Source organism: Populus euphratica, unplaced genomic scaffold (assembly GCF_000495115.2).
Source record: "Populus euphratica unplaced genomic scaffold, PopEup_1.0 scaffold1.1, whole genome shotgun sequence".
NCBI classification, from domain to species: domain Eukaryota; kingdom Viridiplantae; phylum Streptophyta; class Magnoliopsida; order Malpighiales; family Salicaceae; genus Populus; species Populus euphratica.
In genome coordinates this window covers 5,997,050-6,022,708 of record NW_011499845.1, presented here as the reverse complement: position 1 = coordinate 6,022,708, position 25,659 = coordinate 5,997,050, and the positions used below count along the sequence as shown (strand labels likewise).

At 33.5% G+C, this 25,659-nt stretch overlaps 3 protein-coding genes and 1 pseudogene across 3 annotated transcripts; all 4 read right to left on the bottom strand.

Moving 5' to 3' along the window:
- Positions 1–456: 456 nt before the first annotated feature.
- On the bottom strand, positions 457–3,456 carry LOC105128207 (pentatricopeptide repeat-containing protein At1g71060, mitochondrial-like; annotated as a pseudogene).
- Positions 3,222–8,481, bottom strand: LOC105124670 (xylosyltransferase 1-like). The gene is made up of 4 exons (XM_011024781.1): positions 7,537–8,481; positions 4,517–4,592; positions 4,310–4,425; positions 3,222–4,199 (listed from the first exon to the last, which is right to left on the bottom strand). Exons 1-4 carry the CDS (start codon positions 8,018–8,020, stop codon positions 3,685–3,687), a joined length of 1,191 nt encoding a protein of 396 aa, XP_011023083.1. The 5' UTR covers positions 8,021–8,481; the 3' UTR covers positions 3,222–3,684.
- Positions 8,482–14,911: 6,430 nt separating this feature from the next.
- Positions 14,912–17,636, bottom strand: LOC105124661 (ELL-associated factor 1-like). The gene is made up of 3 exons (XM_011024769.1): positions 17,043–17,636; positions 16,776–16,818; positions 14,912–15,685 (listed from the first exon to the last, which is right to left on the bottom strand). The coding sequence occupies exons 1-3, from the start codon at positions 17,499–17,501 to the stop codon at positions 15,261–15,263; spliced, it is 927 nt and encodes a 308-aa protein (XP_011023071.1). The 5' UTR covers positions 17,502–17,636; the 3' UTR covers positions 14,912–15,260.
- A 3,162-nt stretch (positions 17,637–20,798) lies between these two features.
- LOC105124652 (uncharacterized) lies at positions 20,799–21,442 on the bottom strand. The gene has a single exon (XM_011024758.1). The coding sequence runs from the start codon at positions 21,353–21,355 to the stop codon at positions 20,903–20,905; it is 453 nt and encodes a 150-aa protein (XP_011023060.1). The 5' UTR covers positions 21,356–21,442; the 3' UTR covers positions 20,799–20,902.
- Positions 21,443–25,659: the final 4,217 nt, after the last annotated feature.

The window sequence follows — 25,659 nt, the reverse complement described above, 5'->3', positions numbered from 1 at the left end:
TTATGCTTTATTTTCTTTCGAGGGCAGGGAAGGTTAATCAAGTACAATGCCATATAGATGAACTATAAACTATCGCATTTTCAAGCAGAACTGCAGAATCATTGAGTAGCTGGAACTTGACAGGTAAACCACAGCCACAGGAAAGTTTTAAAAACCAGTATTGATCTATCTTCCATCGCAAACAATGAATGAGCTCTCGAAAAGGGAAGCTGGAATTCTGGAAATGTATATCAAGTACTGCAAATTTTTAAAGAACAAGGCCCAAGGTGATGTCTTATTCAAGAAATTGAACATGACGCTGTCCTGTTATATTTGTTTCTTGGATGCTGTGTACATGGCATTATTTATTGTGTGTATGCATGAAACAATATGAAACAATATGATGCAGTCAAAGCCTCGCCCTTATCTAGCTATCAAGAAGAAATATGCAAAATTCTGGATAGCGCCCGCTTTCAGTGAATATGAAAAAAATGAACGGTTAAGAGGATGGTCGGATTTTTGTCGACATCAAAATAGAGCAAATGTGGTGGCTCGTGAAAGTTAGGAGGAGACAGAAATTTGTGATACTTGGAAGAATAATAAAACCCCCTTGAATTTTTCACCGATTCTTCTAAGGCTCCTCTGAAATATTGCACTCAATCCATGGCAAACCAGAAAATCAACGGTATCCAAACTCAGCAAATATCTGAGCACAGTAAGTTGTTACAAAGCCATGTACAAAAGGATCCCATATCTTCTGATTGAGATGAAGTCAGAATACGGTGCAAGCTCGCAAGCCACTGAAATCTCCAACAAACCCATGGCATCGTAAAGGTAGAACAAAACAGGAAGCATGAGTGCAGAGAGCCAGATGAAGAGTGACAGGGACCAGTTTGGAAACCATTAAGAAAAGTACGCACATATTCGTAGAAACGGATGCATGTATAGCAGCATCGAGCCCTGATCCCCTAAACCCAAACCAATTTATTAGCTGATTTACCGACCAAGAAGTTAATTCAGAGTCATCTGTCTTGATCAAACAATCAGTAGCACTGAATCATGCACAGATTTGATAAGAACCAGAAAAACTTGAAAAGATGATAACACTGAACAGATTTAATATCAGAACATATGAAGAATATTTCATAGAATTAGGCCAACATTGAATGCATTTCATACCAGGTACCAGTGTAATATCACATACAATACCCAGATCCTGTTAATCAGCAATAGATGAGATATGTCTATCTGAGTCAGTTAAAACCTTGAGACAGATCAATTTCCAATACCCCATGGCATCTCTCCCTCGCCTCAGCTTGACTATTGGAGCTCTCCTTAGCTTATCAAGCTTCTTTTCAAAAAAACGCAACAATGTCCTTCTTGCCCTCATCGAGAAGATTTTGTTTCAGATAGCTAAACAACCGTGCTGGAGGCCGAATACCCACATCCAACATCTCCTGAAAAGTACATGCAAGCCTCATCCAGCTTATTCTCATGGCACAAACTGTTAATTAATGTAGAGAACATATGCATAACAGGAAGACCTCCCTAGGCCTTCATCTGATCCTGTACCTTTATCGCCATATCCACTCTATCCCCATTGCAAAACATCCGTCATCGGTACTCACAGTTGGCTCACATCTCACATCTGTCACTGCTCATTTTCTGGAAAACTGAATAAGCCATTTTGGTTTTTCCAGCCCTTATCAGATGGTGAAGTATAATATCATAGGTTCTCGCATTTGGACCAACTCCACTCTTCTCATGTCATCAATCGTCCACTGCACATCATGCATTCTCTCTGACCAGCAATAAGCCCCCACAAGAGCATTGTGAGTAGGTGCCTCTGGAGCAAAACCACTAGCCTTTGATCACTCAAAAAACTCAAGTGCTTCACTCAAACTCTTTTCAGCTCCCAAGCCATTAATCAATATACAATGTATGTGAGGACTAGGCTTACAATTCCTAGTTTCCATCTCAAGAAACAACTCAATTGCATCATCATACCTCCTAACTTTACAGCGTGCATTGATAAGAACACCGTAAGTGACAACATCCGGTTCAAAGCCCTCATCTTTCATTTCGTTGTAGACTTCAATAAGCCGCGAGAGGTTTTTCTCTTGACCCCACTTTTTAGCAATATCGCATGTGACTTATATCAGCCAAGAATCTTATCTTATTCATTTTATCGAGCACCAATTGTGCTCGCTCTATCTGCCTCGACTTGCACAAGCCACAAAGTATCAAGCAATCTATTAACAGCTGATGACTCAATCTTCAATCCAAACTTCTCCATTTTCATAATGCCTCTACTGCTTCTTTAACATTCCTTGCTCTTGCATATCTCCTTGAAATCAGTGCAAAAGTTTATTTAGTCAATAACCCTTTTAGCTTCTTGGCAGTAACCATGTTCCATGATACTTTAAACTGCTTGATTTTTCCTACAGATTCAATCTAGGCATGGTAGCTATCTATGCTGTATTGAAACCCTTTTTTCTTCTCTGCCCATCTAAAGAACGATAATGCAAGAGCACCTCCATTGCTTAGCTTCTTCGACGCTTCAAAAATTGAACTTGATGACACTTCAATAGAAGCCTTATTGATCGACGCCTCAGCGCCAGAACTGGACTTTTTTTACAATAATTTGCAGATATTTTCAGCGTCTTCAACAATTTTATCAGCTGTAAGTTGTGTGCTTTTGTTGCTGGCATCAGTAAAGACAAGGGTTTACTGTAAATAACCATGGATTGACCCGTGGACGATAAAATGAGGTTTTAATAGAGACCCACATGGGCTTTCAATATTGGGTGTTGAATGGAAAGAAAGAGTTTGGTTTTAGATGTTTATAAGCGATCTCAAGACAATAGGCTCGAGATTGAGGGAAGAAGAGAAGAGAAGAGGAACTCTTTTCGGTGTTCTTGATAGAAAATTGGAGAATCGAGAGAGACCCATGTTTGATAGAGATAATCAAGCTTAGTAAAATGGGAATCGGAAGGGCACTATTGACTGGAATTAGCCGTCCTTCCTCGGAAGGGATTTTAACAACCATTTTTTAGAGAAAGTCCTCGAACCGCATCAGGTTGGTTGGTTGATAAGGCTAGGTTCCGTCACTTATCTACATGCCCATTTGTTGAGACAAAAAAACAGATCCCATTTCCCAAATACATGTTTGGATTGTTGTTTCTCTTGCGCTCACCCCCGCCTATTCAACACTCAACAGAAAGTGTCAGAAGAATAGCACATCCATCTTCATGTTTTTAACCATTTGTCCATTAAAATAAGCTACGCTTTCCTTGTTTAATCCTTTCTTGCCATTTGCCAATACATATTGAGATAGAGAGCAAATAAGAACTTAGTGAATGAGCTTCCGTTGCAACTTTTGAAGAGAGCTTAACAAAAGATTGAACATACAAAGGCGTGCCGATGGCAGCATAAAGGGGGAGATCCTCTTATTGATGCGCAGTTTACCAGTTCCATGACAGGACGCAATTCAGAAAAACCTCCAAGTGAATTCACTTGTTTCCCTTCGACTCTGCCACTCCTACAAACAATATCATAGCCTGCGAGGGGAGAAGCCCAATAAACGGACCTAAACATCAAACAATCAATGTCTATTGATGGTCATCCTCCGAAGTGGTAGACAAAATTCAGATGCGAAAAAAATTGCACCAGTCTCGGACAATAAACCTATAATATGTGCATCTTTCACTTGCACTGATTCATCTGAGAGTTCCATTCATCAAGAAGGTTTTTAATTGTCTCCTCAAATTTCTTAGCCTGAGGACCAGGCTTCACAACATTCACATCGCCCCACTGGGAGCAAGGATCCATCCACCAGGTTCTACGGCCGGTGCACCATGCACCTGGGGCAGCTCGCTTGTGCCCACGCTTAAGGATCTTCTCATCAACCTTGTCTAGCACAGGGTCATCCCTCCGAAACTGCCTTGCAAAAGCCACTCCACTTTGAACCATCAGATCATAATCAGATGTGTTAAGAAAATGGGGTTCCATCTTCGGAGGATTGTCCCAGACCATATACCTTAGATCACTGTTTACAGTTGTATTCTTAAACTCTGGTGCATTGCAAATGACAGAGTGAAAATAGCTTTCTTCAGATAAGACCACATTGTTGAAGTACATAAGAAGGGTTCGAGGAAGGTTATCCCAACCAAGAATACAAAATTCAAGAAATGATCTGCTCAAGATGACCCATGGGGAACCTGCAGTGGTAGAGAACTGTCACCACACGTAACATTTCCACTAAAGTAAAGCATGGGCGTAACTTTAATTTAAGTTGCATAAACAGCATGCTATAGAGGATAGACTTTGCCTGTAAATAATTTGAAACCATCAGGAGTTGGCCGCTTCTCTGTAGCGTGAAATATCTGGCTCCTCCTGGCTAAGTAAATTCCAGGGTCAACTACAATAGGCTGAATTCTCTGAGATCTACACAAAGTCAAATAAACAGAACACAAATATTACTAAATCTTTGTGCCGCAGAAGTATAATAAAATCAGGCAATAAAAATGTCACCTACTCTTTCCATCCAAGTTCACTGGTGTGATCTATGAAATTGAGGTCTCTGCTGACGCAGGAGAAAACATGAGCCAAGTCTGCAAGATAACAGAACAAAATATTTGAAACTCCGAATACTATTATGGAGCAAAATGACACCACACAGTCAGTGGAAATGAAGCCTAGCAATTTTCAACAATTTAGTGTATTTGATGCTAGAGACTTCTTGGTGAAATACAAATAGGAGAAAACAGATTCAAGACAGTTCTGCCAATAGTAAATAAACAGTGACAAAGCTACTAATTATCAACTGAGATTTCCTGTTACTTAGCATATAACTTGGCAGATGAGCTTCCAAGTAAACATTAATCAGCTTCAATTTTTACACATTATAATCATCTGACTTCTTAAGCCTCCCTGGCCATTCACTTGTGCAATATGACCAGAGACAGATTGCATTATGATTTATAGAACAATGGCAAGGCCTCACATGTGAACATCAAGTTGATGGCTACAAAATCTCTAACCAACATCAAATGTATTGTGCTTTTGTACAGCTGTGAAAGGTCCTCAGGAATGAGCATTGTGTTGGTGGCTACAAAATCTCTCTGACTCCAAATCAACAAGGGATTATCAAAGGTATAGACAGCTCATCAGCAACTCTTCATACCAATACCATTGCCAAGGATGCCCTTCCTTTTGCAAGGGTAAAGGATGGCACTGTATTAGGCTTTTATACAGCTATGAAAGGACCTCAGGCATGTGCATCAAGCTGATTGCATCCTTAAACATTAGATTTCATAGCAAAATTGCCGCCAAGTAACCAACCAATCCAGAAGTATGAATCAATATGCAAAACCTTTTATGGATATGTTCCAAATGATATCCATGGTCTTTTATCCAATCACATAATTATTTTGAAACATGCTTCTGGTACAAATTTACTCATGGTCCTCTGCCATAGCTAAATAGCCTCAATGCCCTGCCAACACTCTAAGCTAAATATTTTAACAATCACTATGCAAACTCTACAGTCTTGCTCTGTCATGCCTCTTCAATGTAAAAGTTTGTTAGTAAACAACCACTCGTCAAATTTAAGAAGCCTATGTTAAGGCCCTTCACTTGTCATCTAGCGCTCACAATACTCAACATACTAGCCAGTCTGGACATGGTATGAATCTAAAAATAGATGAAAAATGCAATCTGCATTTTCAGAACCACCTTTATCCAATCCCATTCCAAATTACATCCTGGATAAAATATGTACAAGTTCTCTATAAAAAAGATATGCAATTTTTAGCTTGCACAAGCATTTGAACACCCTCATCCTCAGTAGTGAAAAATGAAAATAAAGTATTAGTGAAGGCATGTCCTATAATGATATCTTGATTCCCACCTGGAAAAGAGCATAATTGATGCACTGGGGGCATCCAGGAGGTGAGACAAACTATTGTGTGAGCCTAAATATCAAAGCATGATTGTTTTCAAGAATCCAACTTAGTGGCACATGAAGATTTGATCTCATTGCAGAGTTGATGTCCTTTAAATGATAGTCTTAGCTTAATGCAGCTTGTCCTACATCAAGAATACTCGAAAGCCCACACACAGTTGATGAACACAACAATGTAAATGAAAACCCATGAATTCTTGCAAACTCAGAATGTCTTTTTGAAACGGTGTCCATCAACATATGCAATGTTACATATAGGGGCTGTGTGTGAATTGGAAGATCAAAGAAGGCTACTGTTCAGCCAATATTGCAAATATCCTAACTTAAGAAAACTTCATCCTGACACCAAAAGGGGGGGAAAAATTGCTTCAGACAGCAAAGAATAAATGAAGAAATCATATTTAGCTTCTAGCTAAATTGAGAATTCAAAAGGCCTTTATAGAGCCCATTGTACATGAGCAGACTGGGATTGAAACTTGGTCCTCCATCAACCTACTTACCCAGTGCACAAATGAGTGTGCATCCATGTTTACAAGTTATAATGTGGTGGACCTCATCCTGAATAGCATGCAACGATTATTAAGTCAAACTTTAATAAAAACTTCAATTCTGACAAAAATCATCCTTCATCATACCTCCATGGCAGCCTACTTCACTATACTCTGAACCACATTCTAGCAGGTCCAATAGAAGATTCCTTTTGCGTGGGCTTATCCACATTTGTCCAATCCTAGATGCCCAGGGTTATGGTTACTTGCAGGGATATGTTCAGCTCAATCGTTTTTATATTGGTAGTATAAGCTGTTCTAGTAAAAAACATATTGTCTCTAGTTTACAAAGTTTATCGCAATCAAAGGAATATCTAGCATCTTTGCATAAAAGTAAACATATGTAAACAATATTTTCTCCCCATACCACACCCTACCAACATTGTGGCCTAAATGGCATCATTCATGCTGGCTCCTAAACCATTGTGGACTGCAGGTACCCTGGTTTGAGGTAGCCAAAGGAAGCAAAGGCAGCCACATTTTAAGTGTTACGATTCGATGAAGTAATCTAGCCTGCCCAGAATTTTCAAAAGACTTCATAGATTCTGTCATGTAAACAGCAATGACAACTAAGAAGAAACACAAAGCATCGCTCCTTCAAGTCATATTCAATACTTTCCAAACAACAACATCAAATATCATATTCCAGAATATGACATAAATATGTCAAATATATCCAAAACACTAGGCAAATTATGAAATTCAAAAGTCAACTATGTTTAAAATAGTAACAGACCATAATGCACTCTTTTCCATTGAGCTTTAAGAATGCAAAACGCAAGAAATTTCTCATTCAAGAGTCAACAACGAAAGAAAGCAAAACTTAAAAATAGATGCCTGAATAAAATTCTTAAAAAAAACAAATGAGCCACTAAATTTAAGTTCGAGTTATTTTTCCAGAACCAGGTCACAGTCTCATGCTTCACCAAGCAATCCTCTCTCTCTACACACACACACACACACTAGAAAACCAAACAAATCCACAGACAACCAAAACCAACAATCAAAATTCAGCCAAAAAAAGGCAAAAGAAAAGAAACATACCATCCTGAGTAATCAGCGGATAATCCGTCGCACTCAAAGACACAAACCAAGTCCAACCTGCATCCATCCTCAACAAAATGGCAGCAGCACGCAACACTGCAGCCAGATTAGAGGAACCCATATAAGTAAGCCTACTGGGCATCCCTATAACATCCACATTCCCGAAACTCCTAATTGCAGGCACTGCATTTACAGCCCCAACAAGCCTCATTCTCTCCTCATCTGATGCTTCAGCGCCCAAATGCAATAAATAACGGTTTCTTGGGTGATAAACCGCGAGCAATAGCCTAAGGATCCGGTCCTTATCCCCTCTGCCGCCCGATATATAATAGGCAAAAGCAGGAGGGTAGTGGGTTCCATGATAAATTATAGAAGGAAACTGTTTAGAGGAGCTGAAAGCAGAGATTGAATATACTAGGAGAAAGAGTAGTGAAAGAAATGCTGAAGAGAAGAGAGTGAAAAGCCATCTTTTCTCTGGTCCCATAATAACAATCCTAACAACACATCCAATATTGAAGCGGATACTTGTTATTGGTGATATGGGGCATCTGGTGGTGCAAATCAAATCTCAAGTTCAAAACTTTCAGCTAAATTTGAGGTATAGAGAGGGAATGGAAAAATGGGTATGCATTAAAAAAAAGATATATAGATGGGAAACAAAGATATATAGATGGGTATTAATCAATAAAGACTGAAACTTTATAGCTGAAATTTGGGTTTTGAGGGAAAATAAAAGGACAGGTATTGTTCAAATGAATAGTATTGGATTGAGTTCAGCGATCAAGAGAGATGGGATTGTTGGGATCTTGGTGAGGAGCTTTGAGCTGCGTGTGAACAATGGTTCTAAACAGTGAAAAAAAAAAAGAGAAAAAGAGAAGGAAAGAAGGGAAGGACTTGGCTAGATCAGGAACAAACTTAATACGCACACATGTATATATTTGTCACTCTAGTTTAATAGAGCCAGCTTCTATGGAATAAACATTAATAGAGAAGTGAAATTATTATTTTTTAGTGTGATTGAAATTATTTTTTAGTTAAAAATACATTCAATAATATTTTTTTATTTTTCAAATTTTATTTTTAATATTAATATAAAAAATAATTAAAAAAAGAAGCCTCGTAAACAGAGTTAAACTGGAAAGACAAACAATGCCGTATTTCAAACAAGTCTACCTCCTCTTATGAGCTAGTAGGGTCGGGGTTTTCAGGTTGGACATGTTTTCTTTGTGATGAACGGAAAGGAAGACAATGAGTTGTTACAGTGATGGATTGCTGGTCTCCTCTGAAATTATTTGATTTTGATATTATTAGAGAGAAATAAAAGGTGCAATTTACAACTTTACGTGTGAGTACAAATTGTTTCGGTGCAGCATCTTTTACTTTTACTTGTGGAGCGTGCTTATCACGCTCTACAAATGGAGAACATTTGTCTCCATCGGGATATGAACCCTTCTTCCATTGTGAAGGTGTATCCACGCGCTCCAACAAGGTTTGGCATTGACCATGGATGGGGTAAACTACATTTTTTCCCTTAATGATTCATTAATATTCAATTTCTAACCTCACAGTGTTCAATTTCTCAATCTTACCCCTGCGTTTTTAAAAAGTCAATTTTTTTTGTTTTAGCTGTGAAGTATGGTAGGGAAATTCTCGTGCATGAGAATTGACTCCAGTTTATTCCCATCCGGAGTGGAATTTCAAAAAATTATCTTTTCTCACTATAAGAATTAAATTTTAGAAGATAATATAAAAGAGTAAACTCATTTTTTATTTTTATTTTTTATAAATATCACCACTTCATTAGATCCCCATCACTTCCCTGAAGAAATAAGATCCAATAATAGTTCAAGCATTAAAAATCAATTATCTTTTATAACAAGGGAAGTTTTAATAATCTCCTTGTTAAGAGAAATAGTAATTTTTATTCAATAATTCAGGATTAACTAATATAATTTATATAATTAGAATTAATTAAGACATCATCAAGTTTTACAAGTTAATTTTAACTATCTTATTTATATCCATGAAATTTTTATTTATTGATTTTTGATTGATATTTTTTCTCTATCTAAATGAACAGAGAGCTATGAGAAATCTTGATTTGCTTTTTATTTCTAAATAGTTAAAAAAAATCATTTAAAGGTTTTTTTGTTTTATTTTTCTTATTTTTCTCTCAGTTTTTTTTTTAATCCCGGTGCATGAGAAGTCAAGAATTAAATAGAAAAGGTTAAGTTATTTAGGAGTGGCATTGTAGCTTTCTGAAAACTAGAAGGATGGTATTGGAAAATCCAAAACACAGGGGTAGAAGCGTAATATGTTGTAGCCGGTAGGGGCAGAAATAAAGTTTATCCGTTTTTTTTTAATCTAATTATTTATCGGGACCGACTGATTCTTCGTTCTTGTTTCTCTTTCTTATTTTTATTATTCTTTTAGTTTCTCTCTCTCCCTCACACACACACACTCTTTGCGCGCGTGTGGGAACTGTTGTTTCCCTAGTAAAAGGATTTTGCTTTGCTTGTTTCAATGATAAAGGGGTTTGAGGGCCGAGAGGGACAGTGGGGTGGTGTTCTGGTTCTGGAAGTAGGGCAAACATTTATAAAAAAAAATTAAAAAGAGAGGCATCATGGTGTGATTGATGCCTGCCAATTATTGTATTGGGTTCACAAAACACTTGTTTAATTGGATCGCTAAATGGTTGGTACGACGTTGATTACAAGGGATTTGTGTCTAAGTATAACTATTAAAATGAGAGGTGTCGTGAATTTTATTTTAATTTTTTATTAATATAAATATTTTGGTCAACTTATTATATATAACTTAATTAATTTTAAGTAATTTTTAAATTTTTAAAATTAATAATTATATAAATATTTAATATTTCTAATACATATAAAATTTAAGCTGATAACATTTAGAGAATAAATCTAAAATCTAATTAGTTGATTTATACCTCTTTAATTTTATAATTAAATTTATAAAAAGAATCATATTTAAAAGGTTCATGTATTTAATTTTTAATAAAAAAAATATATATCCTACTCACAATGAATCCCAATTCCAATCATCTAATTCCATCTAACAAAGGAAAAACTCTATTATGACAAAAAATACTGTAACGACTTTTGATTAATTACTAGCCTGTTTGGCATCTTTCATTTCCTGTTGACTTGAAAATAATAATAATAATAATAATCCCATCTTGATACAAAAATAACTACGAGTTGTGTTAAAAAACAGAGTCCAATGAACTGCCGGAATTTAAGCTAATTCCTCTTTAGTCCTGCTAGAAGCAAGAACGTCACACCTCGTTGCTCGAAACCATAGTTTTAAAACTCGACCCAGCCTGACGAGTTGATTCAGGATCCGGCCAATTCGGGGCTGGAACCTGGCCGAGTTGATGAAAAAATAAGGTAAGTCATAACTCGGTGCTATCCAGCCAACCCGGCAGGTTGACCTGGAAACCGGACGACCCGGTCAAAACCCGATGACCCGGTAAAAACCTGGAACCCGGGCCTTGGACCGGGCCGGCCACCGGGCTGGGTTTAAAAACTATGCTCGAAACAATGAAGTAGCCATTTTATTATTCTCAAATAAAATCAATTAACCAACCAGTCATTAGAGATAATAAAATCATTTTGACATAATACACCGATCATTAGCAAAGTGGCTTGGGCTAAATTTTTAAGATATTTTTGTTTTTAGTGTAGAGAAATTAATTGCTTGATTTCAAAAGCAAAAAATATAATAATTAAACTAATATATAAGAGTTTTTTTATTTTTTTAAGTGCAGTGAGATTATTAAATTATTATTAAAATAAAAAAATATATAAAGCTAGTATCCATGAGCTTTTTCATATTTTCAACATGGTTTTCAATGTTATAATCAATGTGATAGAAGATAATTTGGTTTTTTAATAAATATAAAAATATTATGTTTTTTTTTTAAATAGTTAATAGATGCAATGCATCTGCTATTGGATAGGAGATGCTCGCGTCGTTTAGGTCAGTCATGAGACATGGTCTATTGCTCAAATGTTAACTTTGAGGCTTTTTATCCCTGAATGGCGTGTGTGGCTAGCATATTTCTAGTTTAGTGCTGGCAGTATTTTTTTCCCCTCTCGTCCTTGATTTTCACATCACGCTCCTTTGCTTTTCAAAATATTCCTTCAATTTATTTTTTATTTATATTTGATTATTGTTTTTTTTTTTTAATTTAAAATATTTTTTATAAAAATATCTATCATATTTAGTTCTTAATATTTTAATTATTTTTTTATAATCTTTTTCTTAATTTATTTTGTTTTTTAATTCTATCTCTTGATATTCTACTTCATTTATTTCTATACTAGATTTGGCATTTGTTCTTTGCGTTGCTTTAAAAAAAAAACATTATTTTCCTGGTTTGTTTTATTTTTTAAGTTTTTACCTCATTGTTTTATTTTATTTTATTTATTTATTTATTATATTATATTATATTATATTTGATTTTGATTTTTGATTTTTGATTTTTTTAATTTCAAAAAATTAGAAATTTTACTTCGTAATTTTTTTAAATTCATTTTTCACGGGGCAACTTAGTCTCATGAGGAAAACTAATATGATCTAAATTTATTTTTTTAGATTTTTTTACTATATTTTTTAATTTTATCATTTGATGTTAGGTTGCTGGGTCTTTAACATCATGTCTTTTGATGCTTTTATTTCTACGGGGTTGTTTCAATATCACGTCCAAGCTAGCCGAGTAACTTCAATTGATTTATTTTTATTTTTTAATTTTTTTAAATCTCATCTTTTATCGTTTAGTTTTCTTATGAGTTAGCCTTTATTATTTTATTCATTTTATCTCTATATAAAATTATCTCAAACTCATAAATTAACCACAAGTTTAATATGCCGACTAATATTAGTTTTTTTTATCTTTGTTTTGTTTCTTGACAAGTGAGTTTCAATTTTTTTATAAAATTATTATTTTTTCATTTAATTTTTGTTTTGTTACTAAATAAAATTCCTGAGATCCTTTAAAAACATTTAGAAGATATATTTTCATAACAACGACACTTATTTATTTTTTCTAACTAGTCATTGTTTTTTTTTATTTTTATCATTAATTTTTTTTAAATAATCATAATATTAAATTAAATCTCTTTAAATTAACCATCTAAATCCTAGATTGTTTTTAAAAAACAACAACATTATCATCAATTTTTATATTAAATAAATTAACTTGAGTAGCAAGCAACATAACGCAAGTCATCCATGTAGTTAGCATTAATTGCCATGGAAAGGTGACATTTGTAGTTGACTAGAAAAGGGAACGAGGGCTTGAGCTGGTAGCTTCCTTCCCTTCTTAAGAATCTCGAGAAAGGGTCGTACAAAGAAGAGGACGTAGTGCCTGGCTGCATTAGAAGTTGGGTCACCAAACAATCAAAAATAATAAATAAATGCACCAATGCCACTCAGCGTCCCGTGTCAGGTATGCGACCAGTAATAAACTCAATAAAAACAGCTCGAGGTCGTTACTAACAACCTGTTTTGCGTCGTGGTTAGACAACTGTTTTATCATTTTTTGAGATTTTTTTTTTAAGATAGTTTTTATATATTGATACGAGAAATAAATTTTAAAATATAAAAAATATATTATTTTGATATATGCTAAAATAAAAAATATTTTAAAATACAAATATAAAAAATCCCTCTATCATCCGTCCCGGATTAATGAGAGATGAAAAAAAAAAAACGTAAATGATAATGTTCGGAATGGTTCTTCAATCCACCTACTTTCTTGGAAAAAATTAAAATCAAGGAATTTACTCACTATCCCCGACAAATGAGACGAAAAGGATCCTCCATCGAAACTGGTTTTAACTATATATTACCTGTAATATAAAACGAATGGCTGTTTTATTCTATACATTTTTACTGTTTATTATCCCATGTTTTACTTGGATTATAATAGTAAGACTTTTTTAAAAAAATTAATTCATCCCTTCAACTTTAATCTAGCACAATTAAGTTCAAATTAGAGTTTAATTAAATATTTTTTTATGTGATTAAGAGTTGAATTGAAAACCAGCAAAACTAAAATTTAAAACAAGGATAATACGAATGGCATGTTCAAATTTATCTGTGAAGTATATTTTATTTTTTATATTTTTCTTGCTAGAAGGTGACCCTTCCTTTGCATTTTTAATAATTGTATTTTGATATTAAACTTTATTTTTATTATTTTTTAGTTTTTAATAGGTGAAAAGAAAAGGAGAGGGTGAGCGGATCCCACCAAAGATAAAAAAACATCATTTTTTAAATTTTAGTCAAATAGGTAAAAAGAAAAAGAGAGGGTGAGCGGAATCCCACCAAAGATAAAAAACATCATTTTTTAAATTTTAGTCACTAATAATTATATTTTTGTTTTAAATAGTTTCATGTAATGAGAAAAGATTAATTTTGATTTTTTTTTATCTTTAATATGCCTAAAACAAATATGTAATCAGGAAGAAATCGGTTTTTGAGTTAATTTTAGATTTTGACCGGTTTTTAGTGTCTTTGAAGGTTAAGAATTGTTTTAAAAAGATTATTAATGGGATTTCTAAGTATATTTGGTTGAAAAATAAGTTTCTAAAAATAAAGAGCCACTGTTTTTTTTCAACCGCTGATATGATGGTTGTAATTTGAGTATGACGAGTGACATGTTTTTTTTTTTAATAATTTTGATGGGGGTCTCATTATTAAAAATAAATAAATAAATGCCTGCACGATTGGGCTTGACGGGGACTTTAGTTTTTTCTTGTTAGAGCAATGAAAGTGATTTTGAATTTGATGAAGGTTGAAAGTCGTGGGTAATGAAACAGCAGTGCCGGGGTCCTCAATTATACCCAAAATTGTACCATAGCAATTCCTTGAAGGTTTAACAGAATAATACGAGAGTGCTTGCCTAATTTATGAACTCTATTTCAATCCAATCACGAATACCCCACGGAGTTATTTCAATTCAACTATACGGCAAAGATCTTCAGTCAATCTTTCGGCACTTCAACATCTCCTTTTGCTAATTCCAAATGGAGAAAGAGAACGAGCACACGGCAGTGATCCCCTGTCACTGTATTATTTCTTAGCTCCCACCATCCCGATCAATTTCAGAATGAACCCCAGAAGTGCTTGCCAGTAAGGTCTGGGCCCCGCTCCTCTCCTCTCCTCTGTAACCGAAAGAAAGAAATATGAACATAAAGCGCCGTCCTTTGTTGACCCAGGAGCAAGGGATGTCTGTAAAACTAGAAGTAGTGATGATGTCTGATTACCTCAGCATCAGGTCCGCGCTGTCCATTCGCCTCAGGAACATGAACTCCCGCATCAAAAATTCATCCAGTAACTCTGATCTCAGGAATCTCAAGAACTTAACATTCAACTTAACCACGCTGTATTTCAACCAGCCACGACAGTGAAATCCGAAGTCACCCTTCCAAAAGCCCCTCGTAATTGAAATACAAATCTTATCGTGTATGTCTTGTTCTCAAAAAATTACAAAGCTGTTTGCTTACTATTTGACATGCAAAAACACGGTGTCATTGTTGCATAAGATCATGCATCCCATCAAAGAAAGAAGGTAAACATGATGCCTTCCTCCTCAAACCGGGGTGTTTTATTTCTCTCTATATCCAGGGTTGATAAGTATACATTTGGTAATTCTTTGCTTGTCTTTAGATGCCCCTTGGGAGTTGCTTGAACTTTCAAATAGAGTTGACAGAATCTTCATCACTGTCTTCACTGCTGCTGCTGCTGCTCCCCCCGCTATCGCTGCTTCCACTTCCACTGCTGCTACTAGAAGTGGAAGTCTGCTTATCTCTCTCATCTGCATTTTTCTGGGCTCTAAGGGCTTCTGCAGCATTGAGACCCTTGTCTGCCTCATCACCACTATCATCCACATCAGCTATCTCATCATCAGTGTTGTTTTGCTGTGGTACATTGATATCAAAGCCAGCATCAACTTTTTCTTCAATTGCATTCCCATCCTCAGGTGAGCCAGCACCAAAAATGTCCTCGATGTCTATATCTTGATGTTCTTCAACATCATTCCCAGGGCTTGGTGAGGAAGTTGATGCTTTTGGTGGATGAGTTGGATGCTCAGTAATTCCCTTACTGACAGCTTTAGTACCTATTGTGTAATAAGAGCATCATGATGCACGAAAACACACAATAAGATGTATAAATGGCAGATAACAGTAAGCCGAAACACTAAATATCACTTAATAATGAGCAATCATTGAAAATCACATAGAATAATAACGGAACCCAGGATATATTCTTATTTCTTGCTCAGTAATCATCTGAAAGTGTCATTTTCATATGAATGAATGGTATTGACAAATAGTAAGAGAGAAAAATAAATTTGTGGTTTCAATTTTACCAACAATCGAGCCATTTAAATATTCTTGGATTTCAGGAAAAGAAAATAACCAAACAAAAATGCATAAGTTATAGATTCAGCGTAAGAAAAGTTAAAGGCGGATCAAGAAAAAACAGTTAGGAAGTGTTTAATTGGCCATGTCGGCAACTTAAGGAGAGTTGTCTAATTGGATAGGTGGGTGGATATTGAGAATGGAAATCTAAGTGACGGAAATAAGAAGGAGCACATCCTGGTTTCCTCTAGAGATTTTTAAAAAAATCTAAAAAAAAATAATAATCCAACTCAAATACGGAAAAAAAAATCAAAAGGGTTTGCTAAGAGTTTTTTGCTTTTTAAAATAACCAGTCCTGCATGTCATGCAATATCTTCATTTAGATCTTCCAACAAAAATGCATCATTCCAAATGAAACATTCTTCCTAAGCTGTTGAATCAAAATGTCTAGTAAACTTATACAGATTAGAAACGTGGAAATTATGCACAACTTATATAAGCAAACAGTACTACCACATGGCCATTTCGGATGACAATTGAAATCTGGATTGGAAATCCTGACGAGCATATAATCCAACTTGGGTCACCTTAATTAAACGAAATGCATAGTCTATCCATCCCTTTAGATGAACGGCAGCAAATATCATATCAAATAACTAACAAGTACATCTAGTTAACAAAGGTGCTCTTCAACATGATTTAGAAATTACTTCTGCAACTTCTGAAACTTGGTAACTGGATTCAATTGTGTCGTTCTCAAATTAAAATTTGGTTTGAATTTCTGATCACTTGTATATTATCCAAAAATTGGACAGGCTCTGCCAATAAATAAACTATTCCAAATACCTGAAACCTGTGTTCCGCCCACATCAATCCGTTCCACCTCTACCTGCTCAGACATGAAGCACAAGAAATCTAAAGCATCAGCAGGGAATCAGAATGATATAAAGAGATTCGGATGATCACTTCTAAACAGCCAATGCAGAAACAGAGTAGGCAAACAAAGACTTATCGACAACAATTAGGCTTGAATAAAAAATTAAAAACAAAAACTAGTTCGGGTTGGCGCCATCGTTGTAGTGATCACTAAATAAAATTGCTCCAGTAACCCACCGGCACAGCAGGGAATCCAGTTCGCCCAATCTGACAAGGTTTCACACCCTTCCCAGCAGGAGACAGCACGGGAGCCTCCACAGTCGGCAAAGATTGAGCAGCAGATTCACCAGGCAATCTTAGATGCCTAAGCTGCTTAACAGCTCGATGAAGGCTCTCCAATCGGAAATCCTGGCCATCAAAAAACAAAACGGCATCGTTTTCTTTATAATCCTCACTGCTTCCTTCAAAAGTGACTTTCGGTTTTCCTAATTGATTATTCTGAAACTCGACCGAAACTCGATTGTCTTTATTCTTGTGGAATAACCCGGGCTTACTTTTATCGATCGAAGCGGGCTTGAATTCGTATCGCAAAGTGCAGTACTTGTTGGAGGGTTGTTCTTTAAAGGAAGGACCTAGGGTTAGATTGTACCACCGATCTGGCTGTGGAGCAGTTTTTGGCTCTTCTTTATTAGCCATGTCTTGCTGACTTGGCAATATCTGCTTTGTAGCGATGGGTACTGGAGGTACAGTACCGCTCTGCCTGGGCTACCTCATGGAGGAGGAGGTGCAGGGTTTTTGTTTTTGCGGTAGAAGACGGGGGAGGGGTGTCTCTATTCGGTTGGGTTTGGGAGTGTGTGGGGTCGGAGTTTAGTAGACAATGTTTTCTTGACACGTGGAAATAAGGCCAGTTGGGACACAGATGTGACGTGGACTGGATGGATGTGGTCATGGTATCTAAAGCGGAAGCTATCGCAAACATTAACTACATAATTATATTTATTTTTGTATTTTTAAAATATTTTTAAAATAAATAAAATAATAATTTTAAATTTAATTGGATGATATTAAAAAAATATATACATATTTTTACTTGGATTACCATACCCACACCGAGCCTTCACGTGATGATAAATCATAATCATTATTGTTGGTGGTGAATATTTAAAAGTATAATTGTAGTTATTTTTAAAAGTATTTTTTATTTAAAAATATATTAAAATAATTTTTTATTTTAAAAAATTATTTTTGATATTATTACATTAAAATAATTTGAAAATACTAAAAATATATTAATTTAAAATAAAAAAATAAAATTTAAATTTAAATTTTTCAATTTTTTTAAAATGTAAAAATAAAAGTCTTGATATGGATGTATTTTTTTAAAAATAAAATGATCTTTAGCATCATATAAATTAACTATACTCATCATGTTTTGAAAAATTCAATGTGATGTTGACATGGAAGTTGAATTTTTTTTTTTTTTTTTTTTTTGAAAGGCTACGAAAGATGAGATTTGCTTGTCGCTGTTGCGTTCAGGTCTTACAATTGTATCCAATTTCCTCCCCATTTTCAACTGGGATTTCGATTAAAATGTTGAAGAGTATCTTTCTGAAACTGAGCAAGAAAAATGAAGGATTCGGATTTGATTTGAATTCTTTCCTAGCAAGTTTCACAAAACCTTTGACAATTATACCTTTAGTACCTGACCTTAATTATAAGTCGATTTAAAATATGATTGATTAATGTATTAAAAACCCCAGTTAACATATTTATTTAAGCCTTAACTGGCTGATATGTTAAGTTTTTTTTAAAATAATAATATTATTTTGATTTAAAAACAAATAGGTGGAAATCAGGTTGGTTTTCACAAAGAATGGAATATACTGCAGGATAACCAAAATGCTGATTTCAAGACACATTTTTTGCGCTAAGAGGTATGTTTTTTTACGTAGTCTGGAGCTCAATTTTTTTTTCTTATTAATATTGATGATTACATAACACAAAGTGTAAGTTTTGTTTTACGAGTCTTGTTCGGGACCTAGTTTAGCACGCACAAGCTGACCTGCAATACCCTGCTAATATTCTGCTATGTAAATTCTATGACCTATTAGATTAATTATGGAGCACTCTCAATCATTTATAAAAATTATAACGCAACCGTACTAATAATTAAATCATATATGCAAGGGGTGGCATTGAACGTCGTAGCATTAGGATATTAAGATGTCGGTTCCCAACATTAATCACGGAAATCATAAATATAGCCAGAGCAAAATAGAAAGTGAGAGAGAGACCTTCGATATTATTGGACCCATCCCATTAATCTAGTTCGTGTTAAACATGACGGGATATTGTTTGTTTTTTCAGTTATATAAAATGTTTTTGAAACATATATATATATATATATATATATATATATAGTTTTATGTGTTAAAGTCAAAAATAAAATTATATATTATTATGATACATTTTCAAACAAAAAATACTTTAAAAAACTATTATTATAATCTCAAACTCTTATAAATACACATTACAAAAAATTAATTACAATCCGAGAAATATTACTTATAAAACAATAACCACTTATTTCACAAATTAATTATCAATGGAAAGATTAATATCAACAAATAAATCAATACCCATCAAAATATTAATAAAATATAGTAAATTAAAAAAATTAAATTACTCATCATGTAAAATAAATCATACCCAATCATAAACCCATTTTTATCATAAAAATAAACAATGCTATTTAAAAAAAATCAAAATTAATTACCTCAAATCAACAAAATGAATTTCCTCCGCAAGCTACCTCATTGACCTTCGGCCTCCTGACCCCGCGGCCTACGAAAGGTATTGGAAAATCAAGCAACTACCGTGAAAAAAAAAGGACCCACACGCATTCGCCCATATGCCTGTGGGAGCTTTATTGGCCTGCTCAAAGGCTACCTCGCCCTAGCTACAAAGGAAGGATGGCCGCCCGAATTTGAGAGAGTAAAGTGATGAAAATTGAAGTTCGAAAGAAAAAGAAAAAAATGAACTTTATTCCAGTATAGTGATTTTGCAATTGAATTTTTTCCCAGGTCCTTTTTAAATGAACTTTATTCCAGAATACAGGCAAACTAAACTAAAGAGGTTAAACCGGTTTCCGGTTGCTAGTTCCTTGTAAACGAATTAAAGACATTATTTTCTATGAAAAATATTTCTTTAAAATGAGTTAATTTTTATTAGTTTAGATACACTCAAGATAATAATAATGATAATGATAATAATAATAATTGTGATAATATTACTACTAATAATAATTATTATTATAATTATGATTATAATATTTTTAGTACTAATAATTTTAATGACAATAATCATAATTATAAAATGATTGTTGATATAATAGTATTTTTAGCAATGATGATAATAATAATAAAATGATGATTATTTGAATAATAAAATGATGAAAATTTTAATTTTTCATGTACAATTTATTGTTTTTAGTTATACATATAATAATTAAAAAAATAATAAAAATAAAAATTTATAATAATATTCAAGAACTATATTAAAATTAAGGAATAAATGAATCTACTAAAATATTATTTTTAAAAAACAAAACAACAGCAAATGATCAGGCAGGTCCTGACCCACCAATAGCAACCATGTTTGTGCGCCTAACCTTTTTTATTTTCCCCTCTTATGTTTTTTTTTTTTAAATGATAGACAACAGGATCGTTTGTCGAAATGCGCAAGGAAAAAAAAAAAGAAGGCACTCCCAATTCTCGAATCTATGACCTCTGATTTGTCACGCGCACTAAACAGCCGAGATACAATATAAAATCATAAAACATGTATTGACGTGCTTTATTGGTATAATGTTTTGATTTCCTTTCCTCCGAAACAAGGTTACCATCAGGCCGCGCAGGATGGAGAGTGGAGATTCAAACCACCAATCTCCTTCGAGGACTAACGAATAATTGATTTATTGAAAATAATACAAAGAATGAAATATAATCATCTCTGCGATTTTTTTTTAAAATAAAATTATTCACAACGAAATTACTGAACATATTTTCCACTAGTTCCATGCTCCAACACTTGCGACACTAATTAAGGCCGGGAAGCCCGCCCAAGGCCACCTTAAGCATCTCCGTGAAATGGAAAAACATCATCACGGTGGACACGGGCACGCTTACAGAAATCAAGGCAATGAACCCTAAGGCCAAGCCAGGCCTTGTATCCATCAACTGGGATTGCAAGAAACCCATCACCTCACATATCAATGAATCGTAGCTAGTAAAATAACGCTTTTCCCACTCCATCCAATTAGCAGGTGGCTCATAGTTCCTCTCAACCATCTTCATCTCATGAATTCTTTTTCTAAGAACAATCATGTTCTCATCCACTATCCTGCCGCTGAAGTAATTTTGATCATGTGATTCTCTTCTTGAAGCTGAGATTCTTGCACTTACCCTTTTTCTGGGGTCGAGTTTCGTTTTCGAGGAGGCGAAAAGTGGATGATAAGAAAGGGAAGATGAACACACAGAAGTTGATGCCATGTTTGTTTATGTTGTGATATGTATGGAAAATGATATCTTTTGACCCAAGAGAACTGCATTTATAAGCTTAATTAGCTAAGTAAATTAATCAAAGTTGATGATGATAATGATAATGATAATGATAGAAAAAGAAAAGGAGGAGGAGGAGGAGTATAAAATAATGCGAAAGGGCCGGGAATGTGGGGGCGGAATGTTGGGGGCGGTGGTGGCCCTTGTGATGAGGCAATAATTTAGGCCAGGAAGTTGTAAGGAGAGGCAAGACCGTGTCCTTGTCTGCACAGTTAGCGCGTAGAACGTTGGAGTGGATTCGGTGATGGTGACAAATTTCACATTTTTTCTCTCTCTGATTTTTCTTTTTTAAAGATCAAATGTCACATCCTTTACAATAAACTATTGCTCGGTTCTTGTTGTGATTGCTAAGGGATAAAAAAAGAAGAATAAATAAATAAGTAAAAGTTTTAAGAGTGTAAAAATATCAAGGAATTAAATATTAAAAATGCTTGATAGTAATTACAAAATTAGAAGTAAAAATACCCCCACCATAAATTAAATAGAATTATAGATAATTAAATAATACTAAACTTGTGAAAAACTAAAATATTACCCTACTAGAATCCCTCTCCTCCTCCTTCATTTAGGATTTGTTCAGAAATATAATTATAATTAATTTTTAAAATATTTTTTATTTTAAAATATATTAAATTAATTTTTTTAAAAAAATTATTTTTGAGATCATTTTATCAAAATGATCTAAAATATATTAAAAAATTTAAATATTTTAAAACACGAGCTCGCCTCTAATTCTAAACACGTTATTAAAAAATCAATATTTAACCCGCCAGGCAAGGGTACAGGAGTTAAAAATTACTAGTGTATTTTTATTTCTTTCACCGTCATACAAGACATAATAAAAAAGTCACGGTCTCCTGCAACGCGGAGAGGCGGCCATGCATCGACATTGACACGTATTTTGAAGGGAGAAAAATTATTCCACACGAAATATCATCAGAGAGCTATGTTATTGTATCCTTATCAATGAATTGGCTTAAGATATTTTATAAAACATTTTATAATAAACCTACATAGTATGCCGCCGGTGTTTATATATAATTGAATTTGGAGGTGGAGGAAGAGGAGAAGTGCCCTCACTGATTAGGAGTTGACGATGATTTTGATGCGGGCGGCCGAATTTAGTGTTTCTTTTTTTTTCTCGAAGGAGAATTTAATTCATACATATTTTATATCTAATAGGAAAAAGAACAGTCACTCGTCCATATCGATTCTCTCATTTGTTATCATTATTACTGGGATTTATAAAATCACTGTTACCGCTATTAATTGCAATTTCCTGCCGGAAATTTCAAGCATCCCTTCACGGTTATGATACGGTGAATGTACGGCGTTGACAAGTGTGATGATCAAAGACCTGCCATGATTTAATACAATCAACTCCAAGCTAGGTTAGAATAGCTGTGCTGCTGTAAAACGCTGTCGCACTAGTCGCAAGGAAACTAGCCAAAAGAAGAAGAAGAAGAAATTCTTGCATGCTCTTTATAAAGCTCCAGGAGACTCTGTATATAGTAATCAATTATGATTGAGAATGGCATTATTGACCTTATAAAATTAAAAAAATGAGACTATCAAACTAAGGAAAAAGGCTATAATTAATAAATAATGCTTCTGCTGCGCAGAGCTGCATGTTGAGCATCGGAGAGCACATGAATGAGACAGCAGCTAGCATAGAGCTGGATATCTATTTGGTGGTATGATGTTGCAACCGGAATTCGGTTGCAAATTAATTCAGACGCATCGCAAACCTATTCGCGGCTGAAAACTCAGTCACCAATCTTTGCAACCAAATTTCGTTAGCTAATTATTTTTGCAAATGCAACTCTCCTGTATCCTCCCTTTTCCATTGAAAAACAAGTGCAAAGGTGGCTTTGAAACCTAATTAGTTGGCTCTTCTGCAACTGATTTCCTGTTGCTGGCAGGCAAATGTTTTTTGTAGCTTCTGTTCTGTGATTTTAGTGGGGAGCAGGTTGCTTCTTAATTCTGTAGTCTGTGTTGTGATCCTTTATGCCTGCAGGTTCATATTCTTAAAATAAAACAACTAATAATATTTATATATGACTAATCTCGTTAGAAGGGATGCACTAAATTCCCGTCCCAGTCCCAGTTAATGTATTTGGTATTGTTAATTTTTTTTAAATTAATTTTTTTTTATATTTCTAGATTATTTTGATATATTGATATCAAAAATAATTTTTTTAAATATTTTAATATATTTTTAAATAAAAAAATATTTTAAAAAACAACCACTATTATATTTCTAAATATATTATAATAAATACGTTAGAATTATCTAAAAACATTCAAGTATGAAAGATAAAAGGCATCATTTGCATGTGTAATCATGAATATTTTTGTTCATCCATTAAAAAAATCGTGTCAAGTAAGAAATATCCAATAACTATAACGTTTTCAATCGGTGCATAAATCAAGTACTTTTCCGAAACATTGTGCACGTAAATTATCCTTTTCTTTTAAATAATTATGGATTTAAGTCTAAAAATATCGAAAACCTTTCTAGAATCTTTCCCGAAGCCAAACGTTTTCGGTCAGTGCACGAACATGTAGTTGTCAGTTGGTTATAAAGAATACTAGCATATGAGTGGAATTTCATCGAGTCGCTGTTTAGATATGTTTATAATTGGGGTAATAATTATTTTTTAAAATATATATATTTTTTAAGATATATTAGTTAATATTTTTTTATTTTTTAAAATTTATTTTGATATCAACATATTAAAATAATTTTTAAAAATAAAAAAATTAATCTTAAACAATTTTCTTTTTTAATTTACTCAACCCATGTTTGAAATATAATACCAAACAAAAACAGCAACAAAATAGACAGCAATGCCTATTCTTCATCATCTAACGGCATCTGAGGAGGTTTGAACTTAAGATTTCTTGCTTAAGAAAACTTCTGGTTTAAATGTTAGGTTTTCTTAAAGAAACAAGTCTATCAAGCAATTTAAAGATTCGGGTCAAAACCACCCATTCTAACCAAGAGAAACAAGTTTATCAAGCGGATTAGAGATTAGGGTCAAAACCCATCATCAAATTATTAGGCCAAACTCGAGAACGTAATCATGTTTTGGAATTCTAATAGGAGGATAACTTTCATGTTTAAGGTAATATTCGGCCTCTGTTGTTGAAAAATGCTTTTAAAAAAATTAAAATTTTTTATTTAAATTAATATATATTTTTAAATAATTTTAACGTGCTAATATAAAAAATATTTTTTAAAAAATAAAAAAAATATTATTTTAATATACATACTTTAAAAACACAATCATTATTACATCCACGGACTCTCTTTCATTTCACACACAAAATGCCCGAAAATCCACTGGTTCCGTGATGACCCAACACTTAAATATAAGTTAAATATTTCATTAAAAAAGAAAAGAAAAGGTAAAACAGGAACCAGAGAGACTTGTCATGAAAATAATATACACAATAGATTGTTAGTTTAGAAATTTGAGGGTTTGAAAGAAAGAGAACTATCCACGTTTTATCTATAAACCACTTTAGAAAATTATTTCATTGGACTCAAAATTTAAGTTATCATTCGTTCGATTCTAGTTTCAAAACCCATAAAAAGAAAGAAAGAAAAAACCCGTACTTTTTTATTCTTTTCTCGTTAATTGAAACTTGCAAGTTCACGACACATATTATATTATAATTGTGTGTGTTAATGCTTGAAAAAGAAACTAGAAAAATATAAACCATAACTTCTTTAACAAAGACTTGAAGAAAAAGTTTTTAGCATGAATCATGCAAAACTATGGTACTATGGTTCGTGTTAATTAATATGTTGTTTATAATCAATTTTTTATTTTTTATTGTAATATATAGTTCAATTACAGTATTTAATTTAAATTCAATTGATGAATAAATTAAATTCACATATTTGAAATAATTCAATATATTTTGTTTTTTATATTATCCTTGTCATCTTAATATTTTTTTAAAGGTCTCTACAAAAAATGGTAGATTAGTATTTTAAAAATGTTAGTTTTGATATTAAATTTATTATTTTTATAATTATAAATCATAGAGGTTGATTTCTAATTTATTTTATAATGTTTTTAAAGATTAAATTTTATTTAAAATTCAATTATTAACACTTAAAATAAATTCAAATATTAAATATCATTGAAATCTTTAAACTCAATTAAATTAAAATGATTTCAAACATGCTGTGACAAGACAATTTTAAAAATATAATTGAAACA

Coding starts and splice junctions, on each gene's coding strand:
- LOC105124670 (XM_011024781.1), bottom strand. CDS start 8,020: ATGGGACCAGAGAAAAGATGGCTTTTCACTCTCTTCTCTTCAGCATTT. Junction 4,426..4,516: donor AGTGAACTTGGATGGAAAGA/GTAGGTGACATT, acceptor GACTTTGTGTAG/ATCTCAGAGAATTCAGCCTA. Junction 4,200..4,309: donor TGGTTTCAAATTATTTACAG/GCAAAGTCTATC, acceptor CTACCACTGCAG/GTTCCCCATGGGTCATCTTG.
- LOC105124661 (XM_011024769.1), bottom strand. CDS start 17,501: ATGGCTAATAAAGAAGAGCCAAAAACTGCTCCACAGCCAGATCGGTGG. Junction 16,819..17,042: donor CTGGATTCCCTGCTGTGCCG/GTGGGTTACTGG, acceptor ATGTCTGAGCAG/GTAGAGGTGGAACGGATTGA. Junction 15,686..16,775: donor GGGCGGAACACAGGTTTCAG/GTATTTGGAATA, acceptor ATTACACAATAG/GTACTAAAGCTGTCAGTAAG.
- LOC105124652 (XM_011024758.1), bottom strand. CDS start 21,355: ATGGCATCAACTTCTGTGTGTTCATCTTCCCTTTCTTATCATCCACTT.